Genomic DNA, 19,914 nt, shown 5'->3' on the forward strand with positions numbered 1-19,914 from the left:
ACCTCATATATAGAATCTTCCCTTTTCTTTGCTTCCCCTTTCAGGTACTCTAAGATACTCTTATGTGCTGTGAATCAGAGGTGAATTTGTTGGACTGATGAATGTGACAGAGCTGTCTCAGCAGTGCTGGGGATACAGGTCCCGAGCTGGGCAGCTGTGGCCGGTGGCTTTCTGTCATCTTCTTAATACCTTGGCCACTGTTTCACCCCAAGATGTGCCTGTCAGCCTGTGCCACACAGGATATTTTTCATGCCTTGCTGCCAAGCTCTTTTTTAATATTGTATGTGACATTACAGTTCTTGTATTTCCTAAGGTCTGCTTGCCACTCCCTCATTCCCTGCTGCTGTTCCCACCCAGGGAATGAGTTGAGAGATGCTGCTGACTGTTCCCATCTCATCTCCCTCCTGCTCTGCTCCTTGCAACCTCTCCAGCTGCCTGGAGCCAGTCCTGTTCTCCAGCAGCAACAGCAGCAGTGAGTGCTAGAGAGTGAGGAACTGTGAAAAAGGGAGAAGGAGCTGGTGCTGATGTCAGTATGCAAGTGGGGAAGTGGACTTGGAGCAGAGAGTTAATACAGCTGTGCCTCCATCCCTTTCTTAAAGTCTCTCTGGGTTGTGAAAATTATGGCTGCTTGTTCTTCTCTGGGCCCTTCCACACAGTGTTTTCTGTGGTTTTGTTGGTTTCTCACAGCATCTTCTGGCTGTTGCTGAGTCTCATCCTTTCACACTGAACTCTCTCACAGTCTGACCTTGTGTGCAAATTCAGTCTCACACAGAAGAATCTGGAATTGTTATGTAGGAAATTAATATAACAGAACTGAACGTAAGGTCTTGTGGCAGCGAAAAGTGATTTTTCTTCTGCAAAATCTCTGAAGTTTCCCAATCCCACTCATTTTTCAGTGATTTTGCACACTCACACCTACATAATCCCAAGCATCTGCTCGTGGGCCTGATGGTGACCAGGATCACTTGTGTGCAATGCAGAAGAAAGGGGACATTGGCTGTCATGGCTCACAGTCTCATTCAGTGGTGACAATTGACTGATCTGGGATTTGCCATTGATTCCCTTAAGGAACAGGTTGCATCGTTTTGTCTCACCCCTTTATAAGTCTGGGGTAAAATTCTTTAATTTCCCAGTTCTCTAGTATTCCCCTGTTGCGCATTTTAAGGCTCCAGTTTTCTTCTCCATCTTCTTGAAAACTTATTTTAGGTCATTTTGTTGCCCTGTATTCATTTGGATTAAAACTCCATGTAGGCTCCTCTGTAATAATTAATGCATAATTTTCCTGTTATTCCTTATTTTGTGTTTTCTTTGTGTACTTTCACATGTACATACACTTAGTCACACTATCTTTATATAATAATTGTAAATATTTTTTTTTCAAATCTCTGCATTTGAAAGGAAAGAAAATAAATGGGTGCAAGCAAAATGCCATGGATTACAGACAGGAAAAACTCAGATTAGTTACAGGTAGTGAACTCAAACTATTGATAAAGTATTCACAAGAAATGGGAAAGCTAAATTTTTGCTTTTATTTATTTATTTATTTTTGCACAGAATTATTGTCAGATTATTTTGGCACGTTATTGGGTACTACTGGTAAGTGCACAGTTGGAATCCAGTTCTCTGTGCTGATGTGATAACCTTATTAAATATGACTGAGATTGTAGAAGTACAAAGGGTATAAGATGGCTGGAACATAGATTCCAAGTCAACAGAGGAAAATAGAACAAGCTTTTGCATATCTATTTAGGATAGAGTTGGGAGGGAGGAGGGTGTGGAATCCCACTGTGTGCCAGGACCCTGAAGAGAAACATAAATATAAAACAAAATCATTAGCAGAGAGTGTAAGTCAGGGTCAAATGCTGCTCCTGGTTCTGCTGAGTAAGGAAATCAATGGGACGTGTCCTGAGGTCAGTTAATATCAGCAGAATCTGCAGTATTAACATTTTGCCCATCATATATGTGGTTATAGGCTAAAAATAGTCCAAGAACAGCAGAGTTTGGGCCAAAGGATTTTTGTAATAGGATTTGAAGTCAAAATCTTCTAAGCTCAGAAATGCCTGCTGAGAATTAGCAAACAAAATGAAATATTTTCCTGCCCTACTTTCCTTGCTCAGCCATTCCCGTGCAGGCACGTGAAATACAGAAAGCTGTGGAGCAGCATACTGGTCCTATTAAAAAATCCTCACAGATTCAGTATGTTTTGTGGGGCCTGTGCTTTAATCCCCTCCTGCTTCCTTTATGGCTCTCAGCTGCTCTTTAAAATAGTTGCAGGGGTTTAGTTTTCTGTCTGGGTACTGGAGACATGGCACTTGTATCAGAACTGCAGCAAAGACCTGCAGCCAAAAATGCAACTGCAGGGGGGGTAAGAGTAGAGGGTTGTTGGGTATTTGCCCAGATTGCTGAGCAAAGTCTTTCAGATTTGTGCTAAAAGCTGTGTAGATTCTGTGATGGAGATTTTCCTCAAGAGGAGGAAAGAGGGGAAGAGGAGACTGAGGGGAGACCTTACAGCGGTTACAACTTCCTCATGAGGGGCAGCAGAGGGACAGGCTCTGATCTCTGCTCTCTGTGACCAGTGACAGGACCCAGAGGAATGGCTGGAACTGTGCCAGGGGAGGTTTAGGTTGGATCTCAGGAAAAGGTTCTTCCCCCAGAGGCTGGTTGGGTGAGCAGGGCCCCAAGGCTGCCAGAGCTCCAGGAGTGTTTGGACAACGCTTTCAGGGACAGGGTGGGATTGTTGGGATGTCCTGTGCAGGGCCAGGAGTTGGACTGAATGATCCTTGTGGGTCCCTTCCAACTCAAGATGTTCTATGACTCTATTTGTCCTTGGGGTCAAGTTTCTTCCTCCCCACCATATAGAGAATTGCAAGTCTAAACAAAGGCTGATCCTGACACCACTGTGAAAGGCTGGAACCAGACATGCAGAGGTTCATTCCACCCCATCATGTGGCTTCTCTGTCATGGCAGGTGTGATGAATACAACCTGTACTCAACCTATGGTTTTGGTGGTGAACTCTGGAAGGCCAGAGCAACACCTTTATTGTTCCTTTGGTTGCTCATCCATTCTACAGCAAGGAATTTCCATGATATCTAGACAGTTCTGCCTTCTCTGACTCAGCCTCTGGCTGCAGAAAGCATGGGACTCGTGTCTGAGTGCACCAGCCAGAGGTAGAGGTGATGATTTGCTTCACTTCTATATTTTTAAAAGCATAGATCTAATTATTTAATTTCCTTGCAAATTTGAAATTGACTTTATCCAACATCAAGAAAAGAGCAATTAAGCAGTTAATTCTGAAGTATAACCTTGAAAAAGGAAGTCATTACTACTCTTTTAACTCTGATTAAGTAGAACTTGCTCTGTTAATTTGAGAAATTTAGGGCAGCTCTGTACAACTCAGTACAAGAGCATTTTGGGTCTGATTTTAAATTGAGAAAATCTGACCATCTTTTATGTGCTGCTTTACATATTTAGCTTCAGGAGCCAGTTGTAGCTTGCTGCTGTGTAAGAACATCTTGGTGGTTTGGAACAGACCCTTGTAGCTCAGAGAGATCCTCCCATACAGCTTTGGAGTAGAGGTGTGGAGAGAGTAGGAAGAAATTCTTCCCTGTGAGGGTGGGGAGGCCCTGGCACAGGTTGCCCAGAGAAGCTGTGGCTGCCCCATCCCTGGAAGTGTCCAAGGCCAGGTTGGACGGGGCTTGGAGCAACCTGGGATAGTGGAAGGTGTCCCTGCCCATGGCAGGGGGTTGCAATGAGATGTTCTTTAAGGTCCTTTCAAACCCAAACTGTTCTATGATTCTATGTGTGATGGAGAAAGAAAGGACAGAACTGTGACTCAGCTGCTGGAAAGAATTTAGAGCAGTGTGAAGACAGCTTAGCTGTAATCACTGGATGATCTATTCATTTTCCAGTTGTGCATCTTTGCTTTCTTCTTGTGTTTTGGGCTGTCTGGAATGGCAGCAGGCAGTGTGGTGAATGTATAGTGGAATGCACTCCTGCAGAGGGAATAAACACAAAACACTTTAAGCTACATTTTAGTTGTCACACGGGACTAAAGTTGCACACTGGTCTGCTTTGTGGAGAAAATGCACTTGAATTTAGCAGCCCAGTTATAGGTTAATAGATTAATGCCTGCTTCAGCTGGTGTTTTGAAAATACCAGGAAGGAGAGTGGTAGCAGGTGTGAGACAGGTGAGTCGCAGTTCTGTCTCTTGTCTCTCTCTGTTTTGTTTTTTGGGTTTCTTTGGTTTGGTTTGGTTTGGTTTAAAGTTTTGTTTGGTTTTGTTTTCATTTGTTTTTGCTTTGTTTTTGTTTGTGGTTTGGTTTGGAGGGTGTTTCATTTTTGTTTGTTTTGGTTTTGGGTTTGGGGTTTTGTTTGTTTGTTTGTTTTTAGTCAGTGAAAGGTCTGCAACATTTTGGATAACTTGAAGGTATGCTAAGAATGGATTAGGCAGGCTTGTAAAAGAAAGTTGCACTGAAAGTATCTTTGAGTAAAGCATGAGTTAACCATTCCCTTCAAGGGGTAATCCTGTTAAGTGCCTTAGCAGGGCAACTCTGCTGAAAAAAGGAGATTTTCACCATGTCTTTTTGTGCAGTTTTGTGGCCCTGAACTGACTGTGATTGCCCAGATACAGGGCTCCATAAATTAAGCATTGAAACCAAAGCATAAGATATGCTTTTATGACTTGAATTTGTCATTTTGTAATTTGTCCTTTCGTGGATTAAGAGAATTTATGGAGATGCTATTAGGAAATATAACAAACCTTCAAAAGTCATTAGGGGAGCAGGAGGGCAAGAAAGAAAAGTGCAAATGAAGGAGGACAAAACACCAACCTCCCTAAAAGCAAAATCTGATCCAGCACAAGGTGTGAAGGCATTGACAGTTAATACTTTTAACAGACTCAAAGGCAAACTCAGGTCATCATTTAAACAGTGTGATTCCAAACCTGCAGGATTGCCAGCTCCTCGTTAGATCCAAAGCAGGCAAATTCAGGTTTGGGTGGTTTAACTTCTGAAAGGCACTTTGGAGTAAGCAGGGAGCAGAAATAAAACTGACAGATATAAGTCAGGATGTGTTTTCAAGAGAGGGAATACTTGGGTACTTGTATAGTCTTCTATAATGCAAACCTGACCTCTTTTGCCTCTTAAGGAGAGGCACTGAGAGGCTCTAAAGAAAATGCCTTTAGTCCTTCTCAGCAGTGAAGAAGGTGACTGTTCCTCATATTACTCCTTGCCTGTACTTTTGATTCTCACCCTCTATTTTTGTACCTGGATCTCCATTTCCATTGGTTCTGTGCCACTGTTTGTTGCTTAGCTTCCTACTTTATCTGAATTTTGTAGACAAAAATGAAGGGAAAAGGAGACAACAGCATACTTTATCAGCATCATTTAGGAACACAGTCTGTTTCTTGTCTATCCAGAAGGACAAATGCAAAGGTGCTAGAATGCTGAGGGGAAAGAAATATGGAAAATCAACATAAAGGGAGAAAGTGAATGGATGACTCAAGCAAAAGTGAAAGAGGTAGGAGGACTGACTGAAAATGGAGTAGAAAATGACTGAATGTGCTAGAGGTAGAAGATGGAAAGGAAAGGGGAGAATATTCAGTGGAAAAAGACAAGATGGAGAAAAGCATAGAAACCAAAATGAAAAAAATAGATAGTATAAATAGAAGATGGGAAGCTGAAGTTAGGCTGTGCTTAATAATAGAGAAAAATATATGGAACAAATAATTAAGAAAGAATAGATAGGGGGAAAAAAGAATTGCTTTAAGAGTCAGATCATGTATAAGAAAACAGTGGCAGATTTAGAGCCACCAAGACCATTTGGATGTCCATTTAGGAGAGCTCAAGAGCCATTAGTAAAGATTTGAACTGGTGGAACCATCCCAGTCTAGTAGAAGATCTTGTTTAATGGGATAAATAAAGCAATCTGTGAAGTACCTTAATGCCAGAATGTGTCTGTTTCTTGGGAATATGACTTATTGGCAGATATATGAATGTCATTGGATGAGCTAGAAAATCTTCCAGAATAATTGGTTTTAAGAGAAAGAGGTAGGAAATAGACCCTTCAGATTTGAGATCTTCTCAGAGGAAGTGTAAAGTTAACAAGATACTAATATTCCTGAACATGAGAATAGAATGTAAGAAATGCTTGATGTACGGGTATGAATGGGGCTCTCAAAAAATCAGGTCATGTACTATCTGACTAATAATTATTTTTTTAAAAAAGAGGGAAAAGATGACACAAGTAAAATTACATTGTAACCATAGAGCTCAACATTTCCATATTAAAAAAAATATTAAAATCCCAGCAAAGAGTAAGAGGTGTTATTGCACACGCAGTGATACTGGTTGTGCATATTCTATGATATGTTGTCATCAGATGCTGGCAAAATGAGTGTGAAATGGGAGAACTCTTGCTGTGAAAAGGGTTTAGCATCACTAACAAACACGGATGTGTGGGTATAAGCAGTAACATAAAAGTTATAAACCACTGGAACTAGTTCTACTGTGGATTATATCCCAGGGTGGGTTAGTATAAAGTTAATTAAACTTCTTGAAGCATAAACAGGTTTCTACCGTCTCCTCGTCCTTTCCAAGTGAGTACCTCGTGTCCTAGGATACAGAATGATACTTGTTATATTGTTGTTGTCTGATCTAAAATGGCACAAGCTTTTGTCTTGTTTAAATAAGGAGGCAGAGGACATCCAGTGGCCTATGATTAAGGCATTTTCTAGGGAGTTGAGGACAGGAGTTAGAACTGCTTAAACCAGAAAACTAAATTGAGTCTTCATTTCTGGGCAATTGCTCATGTTCACTTACAAATTCATATGTACATACCCAGTTAAACGTCCAGATACAGTTTCAAGAGGGTCAGAGCTGCCTTGTCACCTTATCCCAGTTCTCAAACTCTAAAGAGGGGTGTGGAACACCCATGAATGTAACTACAGGGAGACAAAGTAGTCAGAGCTGAGAAACAAATTAAATTTTAATCATTTGGAAGAGATTTGTTTGACTACAATGTGACTTACAGCTGTTCACTGAGCTGAAATTTAGTGGTGATTGCTTGAGCTGAAGAATCACAGCCTGCATGGAAGTGTGGTAAAGACTGTGGCTCTAAAGAGAGATAAAGGAAAAGACACCAACCAAAACCTTCAAGAAAATATTAAGCAGTAGAAGTAGCACTTACAGGCTTTGTGGTGACCTTAGAAAGGTGAAAGTTATTCTGTCAGTGTCCAAGTTGTTAATGTCCTTCCATTTAGAACAGCACAATATGTGATATGGGCAATAAATTACTGAAAGGATTTTTAAGTCATCAGAAAAATATAGCAGAAGACAAACAGAATGAGTCAGAGATATCCAGCCTTAAATTTTAGACTAGAAGTGAGAAATAATTGAATGTAGTCTGGTGACTAAGAGAATAAAAGAAATTTTTTTTCTGTTTATCTTTGTGGTTTATCTGAACTCAGATTTATAGCACCAATCCCTCTCCATACCCCAACCCACCACTTCTTTTTCTTTACATGCCATTTTCTAGAACAAGCAAATATGCTACTGCAAAGAAATTGTGACCTAAATACAAATAGGATTTTTTCTGGCTGTTTAACAGCCTTGGTTCCCATAACAGCAATGTTTTAAATAGCCTGGCTTCAGATGCTTGTGATAGAAAAAGAAATTCTCACCAGTTAGAGTCAGACCAATGGGGAAAATGGATTTAAGGAGAGACATGAAAGAGCAGAGCCAATCCAACTGAGCAATTTGGCATAGGACCTATCTATTTCAAACATGGGAGGGGCAGGTTCCAAATGAAAAGATGACTTGTCAGCAAGTAATTCAAGTGTGGAAGATGATTTGAACAGAGGAGCAAAGAATTTGAGCATAGAAACAAGTAGTTTACGTTGCCTCAGGGAGGCATTTTGCAGTATTTTTAGGAAAAGTGGGAATCCCACGTCACCAGGAAATTCCATCTGGAGAATGCAGACCATACACTGAAAGAAATCTGGTTTAACTGCAGAGCTCTGTTTAGGGGTTTCTCAGTGGCTCTGTCCAGACTGTCTGACTGCAGAACCTACTCTCTCGTATTTTGGGATCTCTGAGCTCAGATTGCTAAATTGGGACTGATGGAGGCTTGTCAGGCAGGGAGACACTGTAGGGTATGAATCCTTCTCACTCCTGCCTTTCCATTGCCTTATGCTAGGCAGTATCTTCCTGATCAGAGAGTGCTTGAGACATGGAAAGTCACCAGAAAACATTTTGTACATAGTCTCCTTCAGAGAACAGTGGAGGAGGGACCTGACTGCAGTAAGTAGAGTGCAGGAGATTGTAGGAATCCCAAAAATATGAAGTGAAAGGTGGGGTTGGACTGAAGAAGAAGTGTGAGTGTCCCCTGAAAATATCAAAATGTTTTTTCGCATAGGTCTCATTAATACCTTTGGGCTAGAAGATGGTGCTACAGTTGCCCATGTCACTGGAAAAAAACCCCAAACCAACTTTATATAAGAAACTCCCCAACCTCTCATTCCCTTACAATTTATCAATATTGTTTTCCACTTTGGTTGATATAATCTGGCCTGTGACTGATGGATGTTCCTTTCTCTGGTCTTGATTTAATTCTGAGTAAGGCAGACAAATTGCAGGCACCACATACAAGCGGGCATTTAGAGAAAATCTAGTTTTTTCTGCAGAATGACACCACTTAGCTGTTTGTTAATGGCTAAACTATATGGATTCTGTGGACTTGTCTCCGTATTTTTTGCACAGAGTTGTATCAGTGGGCAGAAATTGTGTGTGCATTTATACATATTCAAGCAATCTCATTGCTGCTAATAATCTATGTGCTGACAGGTACATGCAGAAATCTGTAGAGCCCAGTGCTCGGAGCTGGTGTCTTCCCACCAGTGCAGAAAGGAGCTACATCATTGCACTGAGTCACTGAATCTGGTGGTAAAGGGATATGAGTTACTGAAGGTGAAATTATTTACAAAGAAGTACATGTCAAAATACCTTGGAGTACCTCACTTTACACGTTGTATTTTAACATCTCCCTGTTTTCTAGTGTATCTTTCTCTCTCCTTTTTCTGTGTGACACTCAGAATTAGCCAGAGGAGGGACTTTGCACAGTGTTCTGCAATGAAGCAAATTTAACAGAGATTTAGTGCTGCCCAAGCAAATTTATGTGATTCTTGTTACAGAAAAATACTACTTTTACAAGTGTGATTTGAAATGGCCCCCGTTCTCGAGGGCCTAAATACCTACAGAACAATCTATGTATAATTGTAGCACTATGAAGAGAAATATGTGCACGCAGAAATATTTCTGCAGCACTGCATTAGACTGCTGCTAATTCAGGCTTATCTCTATGTAGACCTGTTTCAAGGAAGACTTGCACATGAATGTGAGGACTTTTCATTCTAAAATAGTTTATATTACTACATAGATATGTATCAATGTATTGCTGTCTTGAGAAGTGCTTAATTTTCTTGTGCAGGACTTGATAAAATCAGTGTATTCTTTGCCCCACCCGTATGTTTGTTCTTGTGCCATTTAATTTAGCTAAGCCAATTAAAGTGGTGCAGTTTTTGAATGTCAGCAAAGCTCAGAGGCTTGTGTATATAGATACTGCAAACAGGCAGTATCCAATCACTTCAGGGGTTATCAGGTTTATCAGCTGGTTTTGCTGCAGGGATGAATTCTGATTCTCTTGCTTGTGTGCATTGTTCTGAACTCGCCGGGTACATTTGTCTTTAGTGAGATTTGAAGGTGTTTCAAAATTTGAATTAGATGAAATTTCAAGAAATTCCTGAAAAACAAAACTCTGGGAAAAAGAAAACTAGGAGGCTCCTAAGCCTCAGTTCAACTGAAACAGAAATTATATTTTTCTCTGTTTCAATTTTTGTATTTCACTAGAAAGATCAGTATTACTACAGACCAGATCCTAATGTATTTTCTCAATGGGAGTTTTTCCTGAATTAAAAGTCATGGCCTGCAGAACTGACTCAGCATTACCAATGAAGCTGATGGAAATAACTAAAATTATTGTGGCAATTGATGAATTTTATATGGATTTAAAGAGACTTTGGAAACATTTAATCAAAACAGAACACATTTCAATATATCACCTGTAAACTGTGTAGTCAGCATAAACTGCATAAAGCAAGTATTTTGAGAAAGACTGTGACATTTGTACAGTGCTACTGTAAATAAGCCAAGCTACAGTATTAATATATACAATGAATATCAGAGTAACTATTTTATTGGTGCTATAAAACTTAGAAAAAGGCAAAAGGCCAGACAACCCTAGATCTTGCAATTCTGAGAGCAGGAGAAAATTTTTCTAAGAACCTGAGGTTTAGGGATGTGTTGGATGGGAATGAAAATATTATGGAATATGTGTGTATTATCTCTGTTCAGTTTTACATTCTGTGGTGTTTTGCAAAACTTTGGATGTGCACAGTCTTAGCTATGCACTGAGAGATAGGATGTAAGGAAAGATGAAGCAAGGGAATGTGCAAACAGCGAGGTGGGACAGGATTTGAGGGTTCACCAGCCCTTCCTTGCTGAAATACACTGTAGCAGGGCCCGAATGTCTATCAAAAGTAACTCATTGAGGTTCAGAAACAGTGTGAAAGATTCCTTGCTGGTGTTAAACCCCTTTAGATGTTTCATTCTCACACTGACTAAAATCAGCTTGTGACTAGAAAGCTGTTACCTACAAAGAAAAGTTTTATTTTTCCACCCCCTCTTAGCATGGGCATTGTCCATTTCCTGGAGAGTCCTTATCAACATCTTCCTTAAGGCAGAGCCTGAGGAGTTGCCAATATTGCTTTGGCTTTTGGGCCTTTATTGCTGTTTTGTATCTTTGTTTAGAGGACTTTGTGGGTGTACACCTGGGAGGTGTGGGGCAGAGATGATCAGTGGATTGTCTGGATGAAATCACTGTAATTTGTCAGGAAAACTGAGGGTGTGTCTCTCCGGGCTTCAGATTTACGTGATGACTGCAAGTTGGTTTGATACACAGCTGCAAAGTCCATGTATGTTAGAGCTGCTATAGCTTTTACTTTTATAGCTTTTAGCAGCATGCTGTGTTTTTTGATGGGTGGGGCTTTCTTGTTGTTAGTGGTGTTTGGTTTTCTTTGTGAGACTGTCAAGGCATTTTGTTCTGAATCTGTGACTATTGTGGTTTTGAAGGTGGGTAGCTAGCCAAAAAAATTGAAGTTGATTTTTTTTTAAAGTGTTTGGCTCCTGACAACTGGTTGAAATGGGCAGTTTTCCAGGTGTTCTAGGCACTTGGCATCTTTATCTGCCCTTCTTGGTCTGCACAGACCTACATTTATCCTACTTAAAAAGATAAACAGGGTTAGGTGGCCTGACAGCAGTAGTTGGAGATACTGGGATACTGGCCACATTAGAATTAATATGAGGACAAATATTTGGGCCACAAAAATGGGCTGAGAAGTAAAGGAACTATCAGCCAATATGTGGTAATCCTGCTTTTAATGTTGTCTCTTCTGGTATTGGTGGCCACAGATGAAAGCTGATAGACTGTTTGTAAGTGGTGCTGAGTCAGAATTAGGGCAGTTGTGCTCCAGGGTTTGTGCATCAGATATGTTAGAGTAAAAACTTTTGAGATTTGTAGCGCTCTCAAAAATCATCCCCCATTGTGAGTGGTGCCCAGGCCAACAAAAGGCAATGAAAGAGGTTTTAGCTGAATGTTGGGGTCTCCCCCTCCCCTGGATAGACCATCCCAATCCAGAGAGGAGTTTTTGGATGTTCCAAAAGACTTTTTGGGGTAAGAAAGGAAAAAACCATCAGGGAAGTAAATACTAGTACAGAAGCAGTTTTCTGCACTAGGTAGTAGGTACAACATAGTTGTACACCTGAAGGACTGTATCTTATGATTTGTCTCCTTAAATCTGTCAGCCTAGTGACTAAGGTGTTGTATGACTGAAAGCTCGAGTTTATTGTCTTTGCTGGCATCTGGGTATAACTCATTGCAGCTGCAGCACCCTCACCCCCACTGCTGAGTTTGTTTGATTTCATGACTTTGGTTTTTGTCAGCCCTGCATCACAAGGGTAGAGGAGAAAAAAAGTGCAACTGGAAAACAGATCATGTTCCATCTTCTCTCCAGCTGCACCTTGAGCCTGTGTATTGCATTGGATGAGAAACTGAGGCTCACCTTAAAAGCTCGTAACTCATGGGTGTGACTTGCAGAATTCTCTCAGCCGAGCAGAGGAGGGTGGAAGCAGCGCAGGGTTGCCCACAGAGGTTGGGCAGGGGGATGGTGCTGCAGCAAGGATGAATCTCCGAGGGAGCCGAGAGGGGCAGGTCTGCAAGAAAGAGGTCGTCAAACCTACTGCAGCATCACACAGACCTGGCTGGAGGCCCTTTTTTTTTTTCGGAGCCCTGCGCTGATTTAACCCTCTCGAGCGGATGTACTTTAGCGCTGCAGCAGCAGCAGGTCCACAAGTGAATGCGGTTGGCAGCTCCCCCGCGCCCCCAAAGCTTCAGCAGCGAAGCCAGGGCGGAGACGAGGAGCGGCGGGGGCGGCACAGGAGCCGCGCCCCTCCCGGCTCAGCGGCGAGAGCCCGCGGCCACCGACTCACGGAGGGGTCCCGGCTCCCCGAGGGGTCCCGGAGCTCGGCGGGGCCGCAACACGTGGGCGCGGCGGGGCGGCCGCGCGGGCTCCGGGCGGGGCGCGGGGCGGCTCCCGCCGTGTCGCTGTTCCCGGCCCAGGTGCTGATCCGGCGCCAGCCGCGGCTTAGCGTCCACCCCCGCCTCCTCCCGCGCAGCAGCTGGAGCAGGAGAAAGCGGATCCGGCGAGTCCCGGTCCCTCCTCCTTCCTCCTCCTCCTCCTTCTCCTGGGAGCCGCCGGAGGGAGAGAGGTCGGAGCCGGCGCTTCGGGCAGCCGGCGAGCATGGACCGGGCGGCGGCGGGGCCGGGGCCGGCCGGCGGCTGCCGCTCGCCGCTTGCATGAGACGGCCGGGCGGCGCCGGGGAGTGAGGCCGGGCCGGGGCCGGGTTCGACGGCTCCCGCACCCACCTCCCCGCCCCGGCCATGGCGGCGGCGGCTCGGCGGAGCGGCGGCGGGGCGGCGGTGCTGGGCCCGCTGCTGCTGCTGGGGCTGTGCGCCGGGCGGGCGGCGGGCGGGCCGCTCCGCTACTCGGTGCGGGAGGAGCTGCCGCTCGGCGCCTTCGTGGGCAGCGTGGCGAGCGACCTGGGCGTGGATCCGCGTCGGCTGGCGGCCAGGGGAGCGCGGCTCACCTCGGGCAGCGGCCGGCAGTACCTGGAGCTGGAGCTGGGCCGCGGGGCACTGCTGGTGCGGGAGCGCATGGACCGCGAGGCGCTGTGCGAGCTGAGCCCCACCTGCTTCCTAAGCCTGGAGCTGGTCATCGAGCAGCCCATTGAGGTGCACAACGTGGAGGTGGAAGTGCTGGACATCAATGACAACGCGCCGCGGTTCCCCCGCCAGGATTACCGGCTGGAGATCAGTGAGTCTGCCGTGCCCGGCGCCCGTTTCCACATTGAGAGTGCTCAGGACCCTGATGTGGGCACCAACTCTGTGCAGAGCTACCTGCTCAGCCCCAACCGCCACTTTGCCCTGGACCTGAAAGGTTTCCGGAGTGGCAGCAAGCTCCTGGAGCTGGTGCTGCAGGAGCCGCTGGACCGGGAGCAGAGTGCCCTGCAGCAGCTGGTCCTCACTGCTGTGGATGGTGGGGACCCCCCCAAGTCTGGTACGGCCCAGATCTCTGTGCGTGTTGTGGATACCAATGACAACCCTCCTGCCTTTGACCGCTCCACCTACACCGTGAGCCTCATGGAGAACTCCCTGCCTGGCACACTGGTGGTCAAACTCAATGCCTCAGACCCTGATGAGGGCTCTAATGGGGATGTGATCTACTCCTTTGGCAGCTACACCCCACAGAAGGTGAGGCAGCTCTTTACTGTGGACCCACATTCAGGGGAGGTGAGGGTTAATGGCACTTTGGACTATGAGGAGGCATCCTCCTATGAGATCTATGTACAAGCCACTGATCAGGGCCCTGTCTCTCTGGCTGGGCACTGCAAGGTGCTGGTCAATATTGTGGATGCCAATGATAATGTTCCTGAGGTGGAACTGACCTCCCTATACAGCCCAGTGCCAGAGGATGCAAAGACAGGAACTGTGGTGGCTCTCATGAGTGTCACTGACCAGGACTCAGGGCTGAACAAGAAGGTGAGCCTGCGTATTCCCCCCGGCCTCCCCTTTGCACTCAACTCCTTCAAGAACTCCTACACCTTAGTCACCCAGGGAAAACTGGACCACGAGAAAGCAGCAGCCTACAACATCACAGTTACGGCTACTGACTCTGGGAGTCCCCCTCTGTCCTCCCAGAAGGTGATCCATGTGGAAATCTCAGACATCAATGACAATCCTCCACGCTTCGAGGAACCTGTGTACTCAGTTTACATCCCTGAGAACAACCCCCTTGGAGCCTTCCTGTGCACTATCAAAGCCACTGACCCAGATGTCGCCGAAAATGCCTATGTGTCCTATTCTCTACTAGATGGGGAGATTGAAGGGCTACCTGTTGCTTCCTATGTCTCCATTAAATCTGATAGTGGCAACATGTATGCTGTCAGGTCCTTTGACTATGAGACACTAAGGGAATTCCAAGTAGTTGTCCAGGCTCAGGATGCCGGGAGCCCACGACTGAGCAGCACTGTCACTGTCTACATCTACGTGGTGGATGAGAATGACCATGCTCCACAGATTCTGTATCCTACCTCAACCAACACTTCAGCAGCCCTGGAGATGATCCCACGCTCGGCATACGCTGGATATTTGGTAACCAAAATTATAGCCATTGATGGAGACTCAGGACAAAATGCCTGGTTGTTCTTCTACCTGGTGCAAACCTCAGATCCGGGTTTGTTCAGGATAGAGCTCCATACTGGGGAGATTAGGACTACTCGCAAACTGGGGGAGGACACCACACCTACTTTTAACCTGACGGTGGAGGTCAGAGACAATGGAGAGCCACCAATGTCCTCATCAGTATCCATCACTGTTGCTGTGGTGGACAGAGTTTCCAAAATCATCCCTGATAGAAGAAGACACTTTAAAAGCCCGAGCAATTACTCAGAGATGACTCTTTATCTCATTATCGCTTTGTGCGCCATCTCCTTCGTTTTCCTTTTCACAATCATTGGGCTTACTATTATCAAGTGCTACAGATACAGTCTGTATGGGAGCTCCTGCTGTGCAGGGTCCTGTGGGGTCAGAGAACGGAGCCCTGCTGAACTGTACAAGCAGGCCAACAACAACATTGATGCTAGGCTGCCCCCAGGTTTAAAAGTACAACCCCATTTCATTGAAGTGAGGGGCAATGGGTCTCTCACTAAGACCTACTGCTATAAGGCATGTCTGACTGCAGGATCAGGAAGTGACACTTTCATGTTTTACAATACCTGTGGCCCAACAGGAACTACTGGTCCCTCTGCAGTGATGACTGAGAGGCATCTGACAGGACAAAGTGGGCAGAGTGCACAAAACCTGATCATACTTAGAAATGACTCCATTACTCCTAATGAGGTGAGGCTGCTCTGGTAAATGATTTGCACAGTGCTCTGAGCAGGTCTGTACTCAAGCAGAGGTTCCAAATGGAAAACTCAGATGGAGCATATTCCCTCTGGGGCTCACTGACACCCAGCTATGAAACTTGGTTGTAATGAATCTAATCTGTGCAATGCATTTTGTTTCTAGGTAAATACTGAGACCTTTAGGGTCCAGTTGGTAAGTTCAGTATATGCATCTGTTGTTTCAGATTCACCTCATTTTTGCAGCACATGCTGTACCAAGTATTGCGTCCTTCCCTTTTCTCTTACAGATCTAAAATTGCCTGCTGCCCCAGAGTGCTAGGGAGTGACACATGTGATCTTAAAGTTTTAATGCTAAAACTGATGTTGCGGGAACAAAATGGTGAAAGTCAGTGATTAGCCTGGGAATCAAAAAGTGACATTATGGCAGTTATAAATGTTTGCTGCTTCGCTGATTTCATACCTAAACAAAGCCGTTGAATTTAGATCACTGCAATAATATGCTTTTCTTACTAATATGGGCATGTTTTATCTGTCTGAAAACTGCAGACCCTCCTTTGGTAATGTTTGTTCTACTCAGTGCTGCATTTTGTGCTTTCTGGCCAGTGACAACCCAGTGACATCTTTGTAGAGACTTACAGCAAGTTACCATCATTAAGTTACAGAGGGACAACTTCCAACCTGCTGGCTTGCTATTGAAAATTGTTTAATACCTATGGTTTGACCAGCTGTGTATTAACCTTTGCAATGTTTTCCCACAGTGAAGAATTAATGGTTGCTTTGTTCTGGTGTGCAGGCAGCCTGCAGTTGGTGTGTGGTTTGCATGATCTGTGCAGTTTCCTTTCCGCACATATTGGGTCTGAACTCAGAAGCACTCACAGGAGAGACTAATTCTGGTTCACAAAAGGAAAATATTGCAATTACTGTGTGTTGTTTGTACCCTACAATTGTGGCACTTCATATATTAATGTGTGCTATGCCTGCAGAGCTGGGAAAGGTAGGGAAATAACTGGTGGGATAGAAAGGAATCTGACTTGTGTATTCTTGCCATGGAAATAGAGCTCATTTATTTATTTCTTTATACTTATCCACATATGAAGTGTTTAGCATCTTTTGCAACTGTTCAGTTATGCAAAGATGCCCAAATCTGAAGGTCTAGCAAGTCTTCCACAAAAATGCTTTTAGAGTAATGATCATCCATTCAACATTAATGCATTTAAAATTAATGCAGTGTTTTTCTATAAATCACAGTGACAGGGCATGGAGGAAGTATTTTTTCTTTTTGCACAGTTTTTTACCTTAATTTTTCTGAGTGTAATAAAATTCCTGGAATCTGTTTGATGTAGGAGGGAATATGAGACATGCTCTATAAGCATGTATGCTGAAGAATCAAAAAGCAAAATATACACTCTACATCTGATTTTCAGAGGGGAAGGGGAACAGGAAAGAGAAACAATAACTAAAAATTGCTTCACTTTTAATGCAAGACCAAGGAAATTAGTTTAACAAACAGATTACTATCACATTTTGGGAATCACTCCATTGAATGCAGTGAATTAGCAGGTTTTGATTACCAGTGCAGATTAGGCAATGGCAGCAAAGCCAGGCCAAACTTGGAGTACAAAAGTAGAGAGATATATAGACCAAACTAATGAATGCTGCCTGTGTGAAGTTATGATCCAAATGAGGAATGAATTATTCAAGGAGTTCAGTATGATTTAAACAGAGGTGAAGTTTTTACAAGTCCTACTCATCACAAGTTCTTTTCTTAGGTCTCTGCTTCTTGATCTGTCCTGTGGTAGGACATTCTGTGAAGATGCATCAATACCATGTGTACATGAGAAAATGGGCAAATGTAATGGCATTCACTAATTACTAGTTCCTAGCTAATTACATACTAAAAATCGTGTCTTTCCCCTGTTTCAAGCTTAGCATTTGCACTGAAGATGCCATCAATTGCTTAGCAACACTGAATTCTACTTTTTTAAGGATAATGGTCTTTGTATTATTAGACCTGCAGAGAACTGTGTTTCTCTCTTTAGTTAAAGTGAACTTTGAATCAGCCTTTAAAAGCCAGTGCTTTCACCTGTGAAGCATAAAACCAGGCATCATAGTCCTTATGTTGATTTAGAAAGTTAATCTCTTTACTTTTGGAGAATGTGAACAGGTCTTTTACTTTTTTCTTAGCCACAGGTTTTGGAAATAGATTTTCTCTTGGTTGTTCAGTGACAAGGATGGGACCAGGTGAATGGGTTTTCTATGTGTGCATATAGTTCACAGGGTTTCAGAAAGGCTGATATTTTGGAAAGATTGTTTCTACAGTGAGAAGCAAAATATTCCAGAGTTATTTGGGATTCATCTCAGTAACAGTCTGGGCAATAAGGTCTTAGTTCTTTTTATATTTACTGGTAAGGTCAAAGATGCTAATAATTACAGTAAGTTGTGGCTGACTTTATTGGGTCATTAGAAGGATGCAATGGAAGGAAAAATCAAGTGCAATAAGTTTAGGTAGGGAATTTTTTGTACCTGGGGGAGCTCTGACTCCTGTGTGACTATTCCTTTTTTACAGCAAGTGGGGTGATGGTGGAATGGAAGCTTGTTTCTGCAAGACAAGCTCTGCTTCTGTGTTCACCCTGCTTACCTGTTCAGTCCTTTAGAGGTTTATAAGTATGACTCAAACCAAGAGTGTTTTGTGAAAGAAGAAATGTATTAATGCAGCTGCACAGAAAACCTTGGACACAGTTATTGCTGGCAGGAGGCTGGTGATAAGGATCAGTGATGCAGGGTTAATGGGTATTGCTCTCTCATCAGATAACTACTGCAGGGGGACCAGGCAGGCAATGTAGGCAAAATACAGGGATGGAAAAATACTGTGGCTTCATTTCTGGCGTGGTGTGAAGTTATGGGCAGCCTGGATTCCTGCCCTTCGAAAGGGGAGTGCACACAGCTGTGAAGGGGGGTAGTGAAGATGTGATTTTATTACTGGGCCCTGCTGCAGCCATGATCTGTCATTTTCAGGAAGGGTTTCAGTGCTTTAGTCTGGAATCTGTTCCTCATATTCCTGTGAAGATGCTGAATGATGTCTGGATAGCGTCTGGTCCTCGCTTTGTCTTTTCATCTTTCTGTCTTGTTCTTACATCCTGTGCAGTTAAGCTCGTTCTTTATGTCTTGCATCTCATGACAACTTTTCCCCTTCAGTGCAGGAAATAACAATCAAACCAACATGTTTTCACAGGAGTTTTCTGCCCCAGAAGGCAGCCTGGCACATTCCTAATGATGAGTGGCCAGTCAGGATATTTGATAGAGCTAGATATAAACTTTTTATATTATACATTAAGTTGTACCTTTTTTTGTGTGGTGACATGTGGCTGACAAAATATGATATTTCATGTGATGTTCAGAAATAAACTTTCATGTTGCTCTATGGCATTTTTAAAGAAAGTGAAAAAGAGCTGCACATCAGCACTGGTAAGAGCCAGGGATTCATTGGAGGTGTTTGCTCTGATTTTAGCTCTTTCTCTGCATTTTTTACTTCAAAACTGGCTTGCTAAACACATGGAAAAAAACCCCAAGCAACATCTGAGTTGAACACATCTTGATACTGCTTTAAATGCAAGCATATTTTGAAGTGTCTAAACCTAGTACAGCCACAGCATTGTTTGTAGCAGTCCTTCCAAGAGACTTCTCTCAGGGGATTTAAAGGTATTAATGGTTGGAATATCTCAAAATCTCAGTTCAAGAACTTAAGCCTTTAAGAAATTCTCCAGCCACAGTGACATTGAAAAGGTTAACTATAAATGTTTGTTCTTTTGCTTAGTGGCAGTGTCTGAACCTGCTCTGCTAAGCAGGGACAGTGCTCTGTGCTTCAGGGCAGTCGGACGCTTGGTTTGATGTTTGCTGCTGTGCCAGCAGAAATTTGCAGCCTTGATTAAGCAGAGGTGTTTTCCTTCTCTTGGAACTCGTTAAATATGCTTTACAGAAGCATTTGCCTGTTTCCTTCACCTCAGTTTTCTCAGAGTTAGGAATGAAAATGAACACTGCCAGGAAGAAAATCTTTGGGCTTCTTTTCCAGTTTCCTTTCTGATTTCTTGTGTGATAAACACGTGTTCAAATAGTTTCTTTTCCCTGTCAAATTAATTTTAAACATTTATAAAAGGAAGGCAGGAATAGAAGCCTCTGTTTCCTCACATCTGTCAGGATTGTCTCACTGGAAAATAAGGAGAGCCTCATGCGGTCAAGAGTTCTGAAAGGCTTTTATTGTTGCTTCAAAGCGGATATATTCGATAAATATACTTTGTGTCATTCTGTTGTGCATTTGTGTAGAAATGGATGTGGAGTGGG

At 43.6% G+C, this 19,914-nt stretch overlaps 1 protein-coding gene across 3 annotated transcripts in view; it reads left to right on the top strand.

Moving 5' to 3' along the window:
* Window positions 1–19,914, top strand: part of LOC113981364 (protocadherin alpha-C2-like) — an 80,844-nt gene that overhangs the window by 17,240 nt on the left and 43,690 nt on the right. For 2 of the 3 annotated variants that reach the window (XM_027708716.1, XM_027708718.1), the window contains exon 1: window positions 13,052–15,568. The exons of the other annotated variant lie outside the window; for it this stretch is intronic. In XM_027708716.1, coding sequence (XP_027564517.1) covers window positions 13,052–15,568 — 2,517 coding nt within the window. Of the gene's footprint in view, window positions 1–13,051; window positions 15,569–19,914 lie in introns of those variants that run through there. 3 annotated transcript variants of the gene reach the window in all.

Source organism: Neopelma chrysocephalum, unplaced genomic scaffold (assembly GCF_003984885.1).
Source record: "Neopelma chrysocephalum unplaced genomic scaffold, ASM398488v2 Primary Assembly neopelma1_96505, whole genome shotgun sequence".
In the NCBI taxonomy this organism is placed as follows: domain Eukaryota; kingdom Metazoa; phylum Chordata; class Aves; order Passeriformes; family Pipridae; genus Neopelma; species Neopelma chrysocephalum.